The 18,689-nt window shown below is 39.1% G+C and overlaps 1 protein-coding gene across 1 annotated transcript; it reads right to left on the bottom strand.

Moving 5' to 3' along the window:
• Positions 1-2,606: 2,606 nt before the first annotated feature.
• LOC113496150 (zinc finger protein 628-like) lies at positions 2,607-5,971 on the bottom strand. Its single transcript, XM_026875280.1, has one exon. It carries the CDS (start codon positions 4,931-4,933, stop codon positions 3,062-3,064), a length of 1,872 nt encoding a protein of 623 aa, XP_026731081.1. The 5' UTR covers positions 4,934-5,971; the 3' UTR covers positions 2,607-3,061.
• Positions 5,972-18,689: the final 12,718 nt, after the last annotated feature.

Genomic DNA, 18,689 nt, shown 5'->3' on the forward strand with positions numbered 1-18,689 from the left:
TAAAGCACTTAATGGTAGTTTGATTATTGTTTTAACATAAAACAGTTAAACAAATAATACTACTATCTAAACCCTTAAAATATAAATACTTGTCTGAAAACTATTTGGTAACTGCAAATAAAAACCTTTAAACTGTTGCATCTAACTAGTGAAGTTACAGTTTCAAGTTAATTTTTGCAATAATTACAATAATACAAGTAAAAGTAATGACACATGACTATGTTGTAAAGTGCGACTGTATGCCCTGCTTATAAGCGTTGTACTTCAGTGAATTATTGTTAACTATTAATATCACTCCTGTAAACCTTTCAGCTAAACTTATTAATTAATTTGTACTGTTTAATTATTTGTTTACCAACCTCCGATACCTTACACTCTTTGGTTAACAAATTTGTACTATTGTTACGTTACGGCCGTAGCGGGGACAGGACACGTGGACTTGTCGAGTTTCTACATTACACATTAATATATAAAAACAATTATAGACAACTATATATTTATGAGACTAAGAGTCTTGGCTAACAAAAACTGCTAGCACCGAACTGTAACGTTATGTGTGGGACTTTATCACACGGAACATATTATAAATGAAGGGATGAGTTTCTGAAAGTACTATCATTATTTATAATTGACTAGACTTTTGTTACGGATTTTAAAAATGACTTATTTAGATGAAAATGCATTTGTGTAACAGTAGAATATTATATTGAATACCCGTATATTTCACTGGGACTGGAATTAACAGCATTTATATAAAGCTGATGTTATTCTAAATCGGCACATAACTCTTCGTATAATATAAGACCGACTTCTTATTACACAGATGATAAAAACGAAATTTCCCCATAACTGTAATCGCCTACTTAACATTTTATACAAATACAATATATATCGCCTATTAATAAAATCTCTGCGGGCCAAAATATTTTACCCTAACTATTTTATTAGCACAGTAAATACGTATGTCATTTAGTTATATTAAACTATTTTTAAGTGATTTCCACCAACAATTATAACAGGAAACCGCTTAACCGTCCTGTCCCGGCTGCGCCCACAACCTCATGGGTCCACTCGAAGCACAACGCATTCGTAAACGTAACGTCTCGAACACAAGTTTGATACATTTCACTACATCCGACGTCCACAGTGACCGTCCATTCTCCAAGTATAATAAACCCTCGCCACCCTCTACTATTGTTCCACGGATGCTCGTAGAGAACGGACGCTGACTGGAGGTCTTACCACGCGTACAATTGTATTAATTTGTTATTATTTAAAACGTTATTTAATATAATTTGTTGTATCGCGCGCCCCGTCTCGGCTCCGTGCGGGCTGTGTTTGGCTATCGTCTGCTCCCGGAAGACTACTGGAAGTGGATTTTCAAAATAATATCCGTTTTATTTTGAACGACTATGCCTAATTTTTTGACGTTTGAAATAGGAATCAAGATTCGGGAACTATATTTAGGAACTTTAAAAACGTTTAGTAAATTAGGGATATTTGGAAAAATTCGTTGTCTATAACGATAAAACTTTTTCAAAAAGATTTTTTTGGTTTCGACGAGTGAGTTTTATTTTTTGTTTCTCAAAAATAAACTTTACTTTCTTTTGTATTTCGATTATAAACTTTTTAACAATTATAGCCGCTTTTAGTTGTACCTTCTCTCGACGAGTTTGTTCGCGACCGTCACGTAAGGTATGTAAGCGTACTCTATTTCGTCATAAGGTATACCCTGATCCAACATCACTTATATTATCATTACATCAGGTTAGCTTCCCGTCCGGAGCCGTTACGGTGGCGACCTCTAGTTTCTTTAAATTTAAATTACAACTTACGTACATACATAGGAACTTTCTTTAGAAGCTGCATGGTTTGTACAAGCTAACCTCCTCACTGGTCTACCAATAATGAATTATTTAAACAAACTTTGTTACCATTTACCCATCAAATAAGTCTTGATTATCAAGATAATAATATAAGCGACGCGTGCTCCGCTGCGCTCTGCACAAGCCGTGATTTTATTTTAATTGTCAGTCTTTTTTGATGGCAGTAAATATAACTATTAAAATGTACATTTTTAAAACTTTGTGATCAAAATATTATTTTAAAATGTAAAGCGGTTAAACTGTTTTATATGAGCGCAGAGTGGAGCGGCGCAGGCGCCGGTGGCAGTAACATAATGTTTACGATTACAATACAAATAGTAGTCTGCAGCGGGCTGGGCGCGGGGCGGCAGGCTGGGCCCGCGCGCCCCGCTAGGACCCGTGTAGCTGGTGTGTGACACAACAAAACCCGTCTGACCGAGCCCCACGACCACATATCTAATCAAATTTAATACTAAAATTACGTTTAATGTTGATCACTGCCCAATAGTACGTATCTTTGTGCTTTAAGTCACTCGTAGACAACAATAAATAGTATCGAGTAGGCAACAGGAGCGCGCGGCCTCCGTCCGGCGCCGGCGTCTGTAGTAACGCACTAACTATATTTGTACTTTATTGTAACTCCAAAATATAATTTATACAATAACAGCTAATATAAAAACTAACGTCGTGAGGTAGAGCGGTAGTCGTAGTGTAGCCGCGCGGGCGGGGCGCTGGCGGGGCGCTGGCGGGGCGCGAGCGCGTCCCGCCGGCTGGCGGCGCCGGCGCCCTCAGTGATCAACATCGCACCGGCACTACGACGCTATCGTGAGCGCACACTCACCGATACAATACCTTTAAATAATAATTACTCCTAGGGTGTATTTCTTCTCCCGATCGAAATCGACGTTTCATAAACTCGTCTCGGACCGACCCGACGGAACATCGAGGAGATAATAATAAATAATCGAATTTATAAGCGGCAACGTTTCATATATCACCCGTTCAATATAATTCTCAATATATGAAGTTAGACTTTGACAAAAAAGAGGCCGCGGCCGCCGCGCGGTGTCGCCTCGGGCGGGCGGCCTGGGCGGCATCTCCCTTTACAATACGTCTCATAATATTAGCAATCGCTTGAAGGCACACAGCGTTAAATGTAGTTAGTACAGTTCAGCGATCGTATGCTACGTCGGCGGCTAGGCCGGCGTGAGCGTGAGCGTGACGGTGGCGCGGCGCGTGGCGCGGCGCCGCACGGGCAGGAACACGAGCGCGGGCACCAGGCTGAGCGCACCGCCCGCCTCCTCCACCACGAAGGGCTGCATGGTGAGCGGCGCCTGCGGGGCCCGCGGCACCGCCAGCAGCGCGCCCGCGCCGCCGTGCGCCGCGCGCAGGTGCGCCTCCAGCGCCGCGAAGCCCTCCGCACGGAACTCGCAGCGCGAGCACGAGTACTGCGCGTCCTCCGCCTCGCCCTCGCCGCTGTCCGCGCCCAGCGACCCGCCCTCCAGCTCGCTGCAGCCGCTGCCCGCCGGCTCGGGCGCCGCCTCCGCCGGCTCGCCCGCCTGCTGCTGCGCGTGCGCGCGCTCGTGCGCGAACAGGAACGCGAGCACGTCGGTGGTGAAGGGGCAGTACGAGCAGGCGTAGGGCTTGTCCCGCGCCAGCAGGTCGAGCGGGCGCGGCGGCGGCGGCGGCGGCCGGGCGGGCGGCGCGTGCTCCGCCAGCAGGTGCGCCCGCAGCGCGCGCGGCCCGCGGAAGCGGCGCGCGCACAGCGGGCAGGGCTCGGCGGGTGCGGCGGCGGCGGGCGCGGGCGGCGCCGGGATGCCGTGCGTGTTGTGCTTGTGCACGCGCAGGAAGTACTTGCTGCACAGCTCCTTGTGGCAGATGTCGCAGGTGACGCCGCCGAGCTGCGTGCCGCTCTCCAGCGAGATACCATGCATGCGCTGCATGTGCGTGCGCATGAAGTACTTGTTGCACAGTTCCTTGTTGCAGATCTCGCAGAAGCTGGAGCCGGAGGAGGAGGCGCGGCGTTCGTCGGGCGGCGGCGGCGACGCGGACGGCGGCCGCGGGCCCGGCTCGCCCGGCTCCTCCGCCAGCCGCTCCGCCGCCAGCTCGTTCAGCTGCGATATCATCGTCTGCAGCTTGCGCAGCTCCTCGCTGGCGCTGCCGGGGGACGCGGCGCCGCGCTCCTCCACGATCAGGTTGAGTGGACTGGTCTGACCGTCTCTGAGGGCCGCCTCGAGCTCGTCCTCACATTCTCGTTTGACTTCGGCCATCTCCTCGGGGTCTAGCGGGGGTGGCAGCGAGTGCGAGCGCGGCGGCGTGTCGGGTGGCGGGCCCAGCATGGCGGGCGGGGTGGCGAGTGGCGTGGCCAGCTGGGTGGGCAGCGGGGTTCCGAGCGGGGTGGCCAGCAGGCCTGGGGGCGTGGCGGCGGGCGGCGAGTGGTCGTGTGGGGGCGAGCGGCGCGCGGGCACACCGTGTCGGCGTTCGCGGTGCGTGCGCAGGAAGTACTTGTTGCAGTACTCCTTGCAGCAGATCTCGCAGAAGGCCTCGGGGTTGACGACGCCGAGGCGGCGCAGCGCGTCGGGCTGGAAGCCAGCGTCTCGCGCGCGCCGCGCCGAGTCCGGCGACAGGCGGCGCGGGGTGCCGCCCGACTCCTCGTCGGAGGCGCGGCGCGGGGGCGAGGGCTGCGCGGGGGGAGGGGCCGCGGGCTGCGGCTCTCCGCCGTCGTAGATGCCGTGCTTGTTAGCGCGGTGGGTCTTCAGAAAGTACTTGTTGCAGAACTCCTTGCAGCACAGGTCGCAATAGGCCTCGGGGTTGAAGATGCGCGGCGGCTCGTGGCGTGGCAGCAGGCGGAAGGCCGCCAGCGGGTCGAAGGCGGGCAGGCCCAGCTCCCCGAAGGCGAGCGCGCTCTTGTAGATGTCGGCCATCTTGGCGTGCAGGTCGAGCGGCGGCGCGGGCAGCGGCTGCGGCGGCGCGCGGCTGGGCGCGGCCTGCTTGCGGCGCTTGCGGCCGGGGCTGCCGCCGCCGCCCTCCAGCTCCAGCTCGCGCTTCACCGCCGGCGCGACTGACATCGCGTCACCGCCGCATCTGCAACACAACACCGCACTCGTTACTACAGCTCACCCGACACACAGCACGACACGACTGTCGTGCGGAAATTAAATACGATAGCGGTTCATTGTTCCCAAAACCAATATAATGGGGGAGTTAGTTTAGCGTTGATAGCTATAAGTAAATATTGTTTAATGTTTTATAGAAATAAATGGTAAAGTAAGTACTCAAGATATTATTTAATAATTTATTATTTCCGAAGTTATTGTCAGTAATCTATTAGGTACATTAATTAGAAAGATTTAAAAACTACAGCTGTTCTAGATACTGTTCAAAGAGTTTCTTTATATTTATGTATTGTCGTATTTTATTTATCACAGTACACTCTAGTTTCTCACAAATCGCAATATTCACATGTTTTCATCCCTGTTACAATATTCCGCATCGTTGTAATTTAGCATTCAGTTCAAAAAACTTATATTTAATTCCAAACCACTAAGATCACAATTTTTATTTTTGCAATACCGAATGAAGTTCTAGGGACTTATTATTTCTAGTATATGGTATCTACGGTACGGTAATACAACAAAGCCACTATCGACAAAAAGATTCCAATAAGAAAGCGCCTCACCTATTATTAGCTTGTCTAAGATCTATCGCCTCCATTGATCACCACACAACTCATCACCACATAGTCCTAATCACCATAATTGTGATCAACAAAACACGTTAACAACACTTATTAAGAAACAAGTACTATCATCACTAAAAATCCTCTACAAAAATAGTACAATCACTCGCGAAAGTGTTAAACAATTTTTCTAAAATATTTTTGGCACGTGCGATCCCGTGCGCGTGCGCGTATAAAACTGATGTTTTAAGTAAAAACGCGTGCTGTATTTCTAATTTTTTTTTCGTTAGAAAATAGCAAAATTATTGTCCCACCCTGCCACCCCTGGCGCACACGATTATTTGACAGGGGGCCGGTGCATTACCCCGCGGGTCGGCTCACATGCCGACACTGTATTTAACGTAGGCATAATAAAATGTGGTTCCAACTCACACAATTTATGACAGAATTTCTGTAAGTTTTTAAACAATAGGTACACAGTCACACTGCCTTGATACAGTTTTCATTTTGTTTGACATGATTTTTACTAAATATTTAAAATGTCTGATTTTAATAAAGTTTTATATCTATAATACAAGACAGACTTAGCAAAAAAAATGTTTTTTTTCTACAAAATCCTATCTTTCGAAATTCAGTCTTGTATTAAATATATTATGAATAAAATTATCGATTAATATTTCTCAAAAACAACTTATATTGCGCGACGCCATGTAAACCAAGCTTAACAACAAACAATACCCGCCGCTTTCCAAAAATTTGGAAACACTATCGAAAGGGCGGCAAATCACATTCTCTATCTCTTTCACACACACGTCGAGCCCCTATTGTCGTCTCTTTCTTGCCTCTCTCTCACTCTATCATAGTGCTGTCTACGCAATAGTTATCGATAAGTTATGGTATTATAAATCTAGTGTTCAATTTATATTTTTTTGGTTTAAATAAAAAATAGAAATGTGTGTAATTGTTTGATTTTTTTTTTGATTAGGTAAGGGGTGGAAGACCATTTTTTTGTAAGTTATTTGCTTAGTGTTTTTCACAGCTGTCACATTTACACCTAATCTGCATCTTTTCTTACCTTAAAAAGAGTCAATTTGAATAAAATTGTCTGTACTTTAAAAGTGACTGCAATGATGAAACAAACTCTGGGTTGTTTCGTCATTTCTTCTCAGTGTAGTCAGAAAACAATGTCGACTCTATCGTTCTCAAAAAAAGACATGTATAAGTGATGATGCATATATGTATATCCTACTCAGAAATTATTTCATTTCATTTCTTTTCAATTGTGAAATTGTAAGTATTCTAACTGATGACCGCAGTAAAATAACACATAAAAGAGAATCTTTTCCCAGGATATTTTTTCCGGGATTAAAGGGTTGAGGTTTATGATACAAAGTCATATTGCACCTTATTTTAACTCAATTTTGAAAAGAACAATTACTAACTTATAACTTAACCTTAACTGATATTATATTACCTAACTAAAAATCATTATCATTGTCTAAATGATAACGTTGAACGAGATCTTAGCAATTTTTTAATTAAAGTCTAAAACAGAACACAACCTAACGTCAAAGTTTAAAAACACGTAAATTTAAAAACGAACCTTGCTTGGTATAAACAGGCTTCCCGACGATGTTTCATGGCATTTTTTCACCACCAAAGTAAAAAGTTTTATATTAAAAAGTCGAAAAACAAGTTTAATTACTTCCTCAGGCTGGATGGACCGACATCAATTTGCCTTATTAAAGTGTTATTGTAATTTAAGATGGGTTCTGCTCAAATTCTTTATTTCCTAGCTTTTTTATGTAGGATATAATACAGGTACTTAGATGATCTATGACATGGTTTATGGTTACAGGGGTCATTGATCATGGCATGTAAAAAAAATTTGTAACTATTGAAGCTATAAAAATCTTGACTTTAAATGAGAGTATACAAAATAAGATCTGTTTGTTAAGTGATAGAAAAGTTAATTCCGAATAATCAAATTAATGTGTGACAAAATGTTACTAAAAACATTTAGTGCAGGTCTCTCTTTTTTTAGCACATTCCTAATTATAAGTTACAGTTATAAGTTATATTTTACGAAAAAAATAATAATTTGAGCTGCATTGAATAACAAATTAAAGTAAATTTTCAAAAGCAATCTCTTGGAATGCCTCGTGCGTATTATTTTCCGAAGCTACGTGAAATACCTTTCTGACCACTACAACATGTTCCCCTGGGTCATAATATTATATACCATAGTAAAATATACCCAACCACCACTTGTAAAAGTATGGTAAAAAATCAATCAACTGCTCCTTTTTTCAGTCTGTTAAAACGTTATAGCTTTTGCATCGGAAGCCTGATAACGCGTGATAAACTTCGTACATGTATTAAAAACTTCATGGAATGATAAAATTAATTGAAATGAGAATATAGGTTATCTTGTTTGTCAATTGATTTAGTTTTTATGGGAAATAGGAGTTCAATACGTATCCATTAAAGCCCAAGCCTTTGAATAATTTTCCCGATGTATAATATAATTTTTTAAAACAAATTGACGCGTTTAATGTACGGCGTGTTATGTAGCGAAGCCATTTTATTAATCATTATATTTTTTACGAATTTGACTTTCTAAGGTTTATATTATTTAAAACTTCAACGCAACCAAAACATAGACACCGCGGCGACGTGTAATGACAACTACAAAAAACTGTTCCTTATTTAACGAACGCCACTCAATATTCATTCACAATTTTTCGAGTCAAGTGCTATATTTTACGGCTAAGTCGTTAACTTTGAAATATCGGTCGCGAGGGTGGTGGGTGGTTGGCAAATAAAATAAAAATAAAGGCCGATTATGGCCGACATTTTATAATGGCCGACGAAATGACATGCGGGCGCCGGCGCGACGCCGACGCCCCGACTCACTTCCGAAATGTCAGCTTGATTTTTGACGATTTTCATTTGTTTTGTGAACTATTTCGTTAAAGGTTTTATGAAGTTCTGGCTAAGGTTAATGTTGAGGTATTGTTGCTTAGAGCGAGGAATATTACTGACTAATGACTGTCACTCAACTGGGCATTATTGATGATTTTTTTTTATTTGAAGTACTGAAAACTAGCTACGAATAGATTATTGAAAATGCCTGATAAGCTAAATTCGTAATTTTGTAAGCAATTCATGTGTAATACATAGTTACTATGCAAAATATTTTATTTTCATGAGAACGAAATGTACTCTTCATATGCCATTTCGTAAAGCTTGCCAGTCATTCAACATAAATTGTCAATCTACACAATCCCTCACGAAACATACACAAAGTACAATTTTAAAATAACATGCAATACGTCATCAATCAACTCTGTCCAGTGTCGTTTGTTGTGTATTTATATTCAATCAGGAGTGGGGCGGGAGTCGAACCCGCGACCCGGTCCCCGCAGCCCCGCCAGGTGCTAGGCCCACAGAATAAGGGCTAAGGGCTTATAATTTTATAATTGACGCGTGTGACTGACGTGGGTGTGCTTTAAAACTGCGCACTTGAATGCGTGACTATTGGCGATATCGATTGGGTTCTCCATATCAATTTATTTGTTAATTTATTGGTCCTAAAGTTAAACATAAATGACGATTAGAGTGAGATGGTTGCGGTAAACCCTGGAACTACTTTTTGAATAAAAGAAAGAACTAGCTTCTACAGATACTTCAGATATATTTAAAATGAAACAATCATATTGAATTTATTTACAATCTGTAGTGTGAATTTCATGAATGAGTCTGTCTGAATCTTGATAAGCAAACTTATTCTTGAAACTAAAACTTCAGCTATAAATTAAAGTGTTAACGTAAAACTATGGGTTCTTTAAAGTTTTCCATTGACCTGATTAAGTTTATAAGACCGTCTCACTAATTACAGTTAATTCCGGAGAACCCATATTACTTCTGTGCGTTCAGCCGCTTATAATGCAATTATTCACGTTTTACACTTTTAACTTATATAAGTGGAACGATTGACGACCTAATTGTAGACGATTAGCTTGGCGGTGTTTGATTCCCGGGTGGGACAGTTTAAGGTGTTTGGTAGTGGGTTTTTGTATTAAAGTAGCATTAAATTTACGTATTGTAATACCTATTGTTTTTGGAAACGGCTTATGTCCAGCAGTGGACGTCGAAAGGTCGAAAGTACTAAAAAATAACAAGTTCTATTAGAGGTACTGTAAATATTTAACACTGTAGTTTTAATTAAGATGTTATTGACATTAATTTAATTTTCTTAAACCATATGATCAAATGAATCTTATGACAAAAGATAAATCTTAGACTATAATATCAAAGTTTTCCGAAGGTTTTCCTCATCTCTCTGCGGAACCCCAAACCGCTAACAAATCAACAGTTAAGAGCGGTTGGCAGAGATGTCCCCACACACAAATATGGTATAATACATGTCCCTTTTATCGTGTGTAGGGTAAGCACAAGTAAACAAAACAATACATACTCGATGTTAATGATTTTATTTTTTTACCGTTTCGTTTTTGTTTTGCCCTCATTTACATATGTTGACAAATTGTAGTTATGAGAGCTATAACTTTGAACTCAATTGTACTCATGTTGTTGTTCTAGATTGGATATTTGCGAGCCTGATAAAACTGAAAGCAAAAAGCTAAATTAAACAATATAAAGACAACGTAAAAACTCTTTTTCTATATTTGGCCGTAGCGCGGTAGTTTTCTGGGCTAGATATTAAAAGCGTTTTAATCAAAATTGACTAAAGTAATGATTTTTGTTTACCAATACTGATTAATGTTCCATGCAAGTAGTGATGCCTGAAGGACAGACCGATTTTATTATACTGTGTTCACTCAGTTTAAGTCTAGAGGCAAAAAATCCGACTCTACATTTTATATTTACAAATCGTCTGCCATTAAAGCTGCATATCCGGATATTATTAGCAAGCGTGAATGTCTCAAAGTTAGGCGTCCCTGAAGCTATTTATACACGCGTAACGATATCAAAACAATCAAGGACAGACGTCTCGTACAGACGGACGGACAGACGCGATTCCAGAAACAACCATTAACAAGAAAATCTGTGAAATTCGAAGAAAAACGAGGGAAATATTTATATTTATTATCAATTTGTAGTCAATATGATGTAAGTGGTGGAGGTTTGAACTTGGTAAGGTATTCACTTTTATTTGTATTATGCTTGAATTTTAGGACTTCTGAGGGTCTGCACTCTATGTGTAGGTTCATCTGTCACCAGGCCGTATCTCATGAATTTGTGATATCTGCTATCTTCGCCGAAAGAGCCGAAAATATGTGCACAACTTTTTATCATTGCCTAGTCTAGTTACATATGTAGTTATAACATTCATACCATATAACTTAACTTCCGTATTCATGTGAAGAAGAATTCATCGAAATTAAGTCCATTCTCATAAAAACAAAAAATATACAACATCTCACAAACCACTCAAAATTCATAAGTTTACAATATCTTAACAACACACTATGTCACGCGACAAAAAAAATCGTCAATCAAACGAAAAAAATAGGCGATCTGAACGCGGCTTTAGATAAAAATCGGGAGCAAGTTGGCGGCCATACATCCATACATAAATATGTATGTATCATACGTTACCGAGGCGTATTGATTTTGTGTCGAAAAAATTTTTATTTTTATCTCTGCGCCTGGTTTCGATAATGGTACAGATAAGCTAAATTAAAAATGTAGTAAATCAAAGATTAGTTTTATCTATTTTGTTGTTGAGCTTTTTAATGTTAGCTTAGTTTCCTGTTTTGGAGAAAATGTTATTTTTTTAAACATTTTGTATGAATTCACTGTGTTTGGAAAGTTTAATTGCTGTTAATATAGCGTCAACAAATCCCAATTCACATAGATTGAGAATTAAAGCTAACTAAAAACAGAGAGTCACTATTCAGAGATAAGTGTATCTTAACTTGATTTTTTGAAGCTTATTGGTATAATAACTTAGCAGCTTTTTTTAAGTATTTAAACTTTCTCGATATTCGTCCAAAATTATTTTGATTGATAATTAACTTTGTATAAATATAGACGCGTAGTATTTCTTGACCTATTCAGTAGATAATGCAACGAATGTTTAGTTTACACTAAAGACGCATAGAATATATAACTAAATAAATAATATTGCGGATATAAATATCGTTTTAAAAATCCATCTTAGCTTAGAAATAAAAAGGTTATAACAATAATGTCCAACATGTCCGTCCGTTGTAAAACTCACAAACATAATGTTAGGTCACAGGTCAGTGGGGTCAGATATAACATCGCAAAAGGATCGAAGGTCACACACTAAACGATACGACGACCATTTCGCATTCCATTACGTATTTACAACGATTGTTTCAATAAAAATGTTATTGTTGTAGTAGCGAGCAAGCGATGGATCAAAATGTATCGGTACACTCGTATTGCCGTTTCAACTTTTTGTGTTTGTAGTACAACTTTTTAAAATAGAACTGCTTACAAATTCTTTACTATTGTGTAATTTGTTTTATAATACAAGAAACTTAGAAAATTGTTTGGATTAGTTATTTTTAAATTTTACAATTTCTAATTTGGTTTGTTAAGTTTGATAACATACGTTTACTTAATCGAATGTAATATTGAGCGTAATAAACTTTTTCAGGAAGTTATTTTAATCTTATTTACTGAAATCAAACTATTTTAAACATGGCTAAATACATATTTCATACTTTGAAGAGCAGTGTTTTTTCTGTATTCTAATTAACTTTACAAAGATATTAAATAATGGACTTTCAGAATCACACATACATATAGAAATTTTAGAAGTCCAAGTTTTAGAAGTCCATTCGTACAATACTATCATCACGTTATTCATCGTGCGTCTCGTATTAAAGCCGCGCCCGGACAGGTTTCCGGGAAGATCCGGGCATACCCGGAATACAAGGCTTCCGCGGTTATTGTCAAAGTGAAAAGAAGGAATGTTCGCTAATATTACGTACTTAATTAAAACTTATATCTATATAGATAAGTACGTATAGATACTACTTTTTCCTACTAATATTATAAACGCGGAAGTTTGTATGTATAGATGTTCATGTTTCAAGTAAAAACCACTCAGGATATAACTGAAAGTCTTCTGTTCTAAGCTGATGAGAATATCTTAAAAGAAATAGTGTTTTTTTGTAGTAAAGTTTATGATAGAAGAAGATTTCAGGAAGTTCAACTGCTTAATGCAATGCAGACTCTGCTCATATAGAAAACTATTCATGAAGATAATTCTTAATAAAGGTCCCTAACATTTCATTATTAATTCTTTAAGAAGCGTACTTTCTTAAACTCTTGTTTTCCTGAATATTCATCGTTACTGTCGTAATTAAATTATCATTCATTCAGTTTGATGATGCCTCTGTCAATTTCAAAAAGACATGAAGATGATTTCATCCCTCAGACCTTACTCTCTTCATGCACTGTGTAAAAATAAACGCCAAACAGAATAAAATCAGTTATTCAAGTTAATAAGTAGTGCTTTCAGAAAGACTACGTAATATAGGGAGCTCCCAGATTTGTGCGCCCTTCGCCGCTTCCTAGTCCTGTATAGATGTATCAGTACCTATTACATATCTGTATGAAAAAAGACCTTTGACCTTATTCGAACAGATACAGGGTGTTGTTATCGCGTTACACGTGGCTACTCTCCGCAGGTATCACACTGATTGACACTTCCTCAGTGAGACAATGACGAGCATTGTCTTACCGACGCCAGACCAGGAAAAAGAGGATCTCATTATATCGGCCGACATAATTATACACATATTACTAGCATCTTTTTGAAATCTGACACTCACCGTCACAGGTTATAAAAGGTTTTCATATCATTGTATTAGGTCGGCTGTCCGTCCTCAAATCATACGCCCCCCCCCCCGCCCGCCGCACCGCACGCACCCCCCGAGACACGGGCACAAACACACGAACGTATATTAATCTAATCACACTCCGTTTCGGCAAGAATGTGTGAGTATACGTCTTTAATAATATCTGGGGGGAGCGCGCCGGGGAGGCGCCCCCCCACCCCCCACCCACCCCTCCACTAGTGAAAAAATATATCCAAGGAAAACAATATTATAAATTGGACGCGGCGTATGTGTGCGCATCGTGTAGAAATGGCTATGTATTTCCTTCGCATGTCTTTTTATTTCATTTTACTTTATTTTATTCCGTATGTGATGTAGTATTTTTTTTTTCACTTTTATTATATTTTCTTTGACGGCGCGTTGCTCGGATGACAATGTCGCCGAATCGAATTTTGCGAGCGCTACATTTGTGACGCCGAAATTAACGTGAGCCCTAAAATATGGTTTTGGGCGTTTTGTGCGACGCTCATATGTTTTGTTCAAAATAAAACATTTCCTACGTAATACATTGTTCGACGATTTTCTGCGATTAGACATACTCGGAGCTATTTGAAGTATTTACGTAATTTCGTGTTTCTTTGAATTAATAATGAAAAATATAATATTACGAGCTGTAGACATCGCTTTATTACATTTTGTTTGGTTGTCGGAATGTTGCCCTTGAAAAAACTGACACGTGTAAGGAAAAAGAGAAGTCTGATATATTTATTTGGAAGTTATCGTCTGGAGGTACTCGCCCTACACGTGCCATTCTGTGGAGGTACCGAGGGGGCACTTCCGCCTACTACCGATGATTTTCATTTCAAAGAATATTTTAACACCAGCCTCCAACCCTATTTAGAATTTATTACGATTTTAGACAAGATTTAAACAGTTACTAGATATATTTCGATTTGAATTTTTACAACATGCAAGATCAGAAATCTCTTGAATGCATTAGGCGCGACTTGCTTAATTTAGTGACAGAGCCATAGTTAGTTTTATCAATTCCAACTGAGGTCTCATAAAATGAGTTGAAATAGTCTCCTCACTTTTGAAAAATATTCTCTAGGTACTTGCAGTTGAAACCAACATGTGCCTGAAGTAAACAATTTGAAAGGGAGCCTGTATCATGTTCATTATTATTATTAAATTCTTAAACTGTAACTGTAAGAACTATCAGTTATATTATCCTCTTACATTTATCTTATGCATTAAATTGTTATCCACGTGTAAGGTTACCGATCTCAGCCGAACACCGCTTAGGAACACTATAGTTGCTACATAACACAAAAATCAAAATAGCCAAGAAACAGTCCACAAATAATGACCACCAAACACTGACCTTGATAGCGTCGGCTTAACCTCGCAGATCTGATAACGTTTAACGTCGCCCAAACTACAGGTATTATAGTTAACAATAGTTTAATCTGAACGTTACATTACCCCGGGGGTTACAAATGTTTGACAATTTAGCCGCGCTCACCCGCGGTCCCGGCTCGCGGCCACTCCACTCTGAGATTTTGTTTTCAGATACATCCACTATCGAGTTTTCTATTTTTTATATCGAACCGATTTCCTTTTTTTATTGAGTACAAATAGACGTTTATTAGTGGGTAAAGTTTGACAGTTTTTAATAACCCACGTATAGATATTTGTGTGAGTTCAGAAACATTAAATTATCTCGTAGTCTTCCTCATTATATTTTGCAACTGTTCTGTAATTAATCTCTGCTTTAAAATACTCTTCTACTAGAGATAAGTTTACTTTATGCCTGAAAACCACAACGTCAACTGCAGGTTTACAATTTTAATTAAAACCGAGTTACCATACATATTTTTCCATTAAGGTAATTTCCCGAGTTAATAGTTTTAAAGGATTTAAGTAAGGATTGTAATCATATTTTGATCACTCTAAAAAATAGGCAAATAGAATTTTACTTGTTTGCTAAACAGGGCTAAGGTGTCATCTTTTATATTTCCATATTGTTAATAGTTTTTGTCTAAATGAGTAAAGCATAAAACAAAGTTAATACTATCTAGATCTTTCGAAGAAGAGGCGAAACCTTAGATATCTCATAGTTTTGGTGTTCAAGCAAAGTACAGAACTAACAAACACATACAGCTCCACACATAGAGACCTCTCAGGAGTCTAAACTAGTCAGATACTAAATACTTGTCCTAAAAACGAATGCTAAAATATACTATAACAATGTAATACGGGATGTTCTCATGTTTGAAGTGTAGGGTGACCACGCTGGCCGCAGTTGACGGAGGAATGGGATATTTGTTTTGTAACGATTTGCGGTCATGAAAGTTTAAACGATTTGATATTGTTGTCAAGTTTTTCTTAACTACCTAGACGATTTAAACCTCTATGTCTGGGTCGTAGTTAAAATAAATTGAATGTTAGTGAAATCAGTAACACAATCTGTTCTCAAACAAGATATTCTAAATATGTGATATAATAAAATGTTTGTAAAGGTAAGTAAACAATAATATTTGAAAATAAATTTATTTAGTAATCCAAACATACTGTATGTACGAAAGAATAGGAAGCGCTATGACAGACTAGCGCCGAAGGGCAACTATACATTAAATATAGGTGTAGTCGATAGATGGCACTGTAAACAGAACCCGACTTTTTTTTAATAAAATCAAGTTTCTAGTATTTACTATGGATGGTAATAGAATCATTCACATATAGACATTATTTATTTATAGTATTGTTTAACAGATTTTTTTTTCACAAATTCAACAAGCAATTATCCCAAAGTTTTCGTAATCATGGCCACCGCCTGACCTCGCTACCGCCCATACGTCTTGTCCGATCGCATCCACGATAGGCACTACTTGAAGCAATACATTTAATTGTACCAAAAGTAGGCTTCAGAGATTCCAATACAACGAACATGAAAGAAGAAAGAAGTGCCTCTATGTCTTCGGTCGCATTAAGGTATTTATTATTCTCGTAGCACTTTCACGCAATTTGAGTATATATTATTCCATTTATGCTATCTGTTCTATTCCATGTATCCTAGTTGTTCGATTAACTTTTACGATTACGACATTCAGGTATAAGAAATGGTCATTCGTAAAACATATAAACTCGATATAATGCTTTTTAATGTAAGCGTTGATATTTTAATTGTTAATTATTATTATTTTAAGTACTAAATTCGCTATTCAACTCCTGATGCTAACGCTTACGTAGCCTCAGTAGGTACCACTTCCTTCTACTTGTGTGATCCATGTTCTTTACTAATTACAGAAACCGCTACACTTCATGCTTTGATTGTTTAATTACAATAATTATAAAGATGAGTTGAAAAGTAAGGTCACGTTAGTTGACCCGGAAGTGAATCCACGAGTAGACTAGTTTTGGTAAAATACGTTAAAAGGCACATCATGTGGCAGGTGTGAACCATTCATTTTGACGCACAACCGTAAAATAGGTTTCAGAGTTCCTTAAAAGTGTAATATATAGATTTAATCTACGCTCTAAATTTCACAACATCAATTAGTAATGATATTTTCATCATAACACAATGGAAATGCTTATAAATGTCAATTACGTAAAACAATAGAGAATATTTTAGTATGGACAAGGAATTACAATCACTATGTCTCAATGTTGAAACCAAGAATTAAAAAAAAATAACTTTTAAACTACTGAATTCGTAATCACTAAAACGTACAATACATAAAGTTATCTGAAAAAAAAATCAATGTATTTTAATAAGAACAATTCTCTCTTTCAGCCTGAACGAAGGCCTATATTTATTTCTGTATATTTTTGTCTTACTCAGCATAAGGATACATCAGGGGAGCATATCTGTTCAGGCATTTCAGTGGATTACAGTCATACTGAACAAATGGAATGAAGTATATATAGTAGATAGGTATCTTTTGTTATTAATATACTTAGTTCTTAGGTTCCGCATTATTTAGCTATTACTTACAAGCCTTGACGCAAAAAGAGGCTTGTTCTAAGTTTGTCGAGTCTGCCTGTCTATCTGTGACAACATAGCTTCCGAACGGATTGAGCTATTTCAATTTAGTTTGTTTTGTATAAAAGGTGAATTATGTGTATTTTTACTATCTTGAGAATTAGAATTAGTGTAATGTGTTAAAGACCTATTTTCAATTAACAACATCTCTCTAACGCATTTTTACAATACCCGGAAATATAACCAGGCATAGGAAGTAGGAAGCGATGGAAACCAGTCCATGGAGATCATGATATACCGGTTAATATGTCGAGGGATAGGTAAGATTGAGAATAAAGCTACCACTGGCATAGAGGACCAGGTCTAAGTCTATGTAGTTAGGCCAAGCGCTATCACTAACTGGTTCACTGGACTTACCATAACGCGTGTCTGTTCGATACCCAATCAGTATTTGTAAGTCTGCATTTAATTAAAATTCTCACAATTTGGTTTTAACTATTGCTTCTAAATCAAATCTTGATTAAGCACACCTTATTGTTGAGGAGTCCTGAAAAGATCAAAACTAGTGATCCCAAGATATACACGTGAATAAACTGTTAGTTATTAATAATTACTTCAATTTTGCATATTTCCAAATAAGGTAAATTAGTTTATTTTGTAGTTGATTATTTTAATGAAATACAGTTGTGCCTACTATGTTGATTTTGTTGCTACCTAATAATGTTCTAAATAACACAAAACTACAGGTTTGCTAAACATTATCCTCATTTCTGAGAACAGATTACAATGTTACACGTGTTCCTCAAAATCTTATTAAAGTATAATTTATAATAACCGCCTTGTATATAACACGTAATGTAGTTCTATAAGTCAGCATTGGTAGTGAACAAAACGCCGGCATCATATATTAATTAAGGCAAGTTGAACACATCCAACACACTAACAAGTATATTGATTTTTTCCACCCCACGGCCGGCCGTTGCGAAAATTATCGAAATCTAACAAAAGCATCCCGAACCAAACTGGTAAGAAAACTAATAACCCGTCTTACACCGCCCTGTACGTACACACACGCACGCACACGCACGCGGCGCACGCACACGCGCCCACCCAAACTCTAATTATATACGTCCACGAAGAAAATAAAGATTGGGGAAAATTTTACAAGAAACAAGTGTGCCGGACCGGGGAGGGGACTGACCGCTCCCCGTCATTAAGCCCCCACCGCCTCCCCCCCCCCCGCCACCCCCCGCGCGGGGAGGCTAGTTCTCCCCTTGGATGTTTAATAATATGAAGAATTGGAGATAATTTGC

This window comes from Trichoplusia ni, chromosome 7, assembly GCF_003590095.1.
Source record: "Trichoplusia ni isolate ovarian cell line Hi5 chromosome 7, tn1, whole genome shotgun sequence".
Classification (NCBI taxonomy): domain Eukaryota; kingdom Metazoa; phylum Arthropoda; class Insecta; order Lepidoptera; family Noctuidae; genus Trichoplusia; species Trichoplusia ni.

Bases quoted from the DNA above. Each gene is read 5' to 3' on its own strand.
- LOC113496150 (XM_026875280.1), bottom strand. From the start codon at position 4,933: ATGTCAGTCGCGCCGGCGGTGAAGCGCGAGCTGGAGCTGGAGGGCGGC.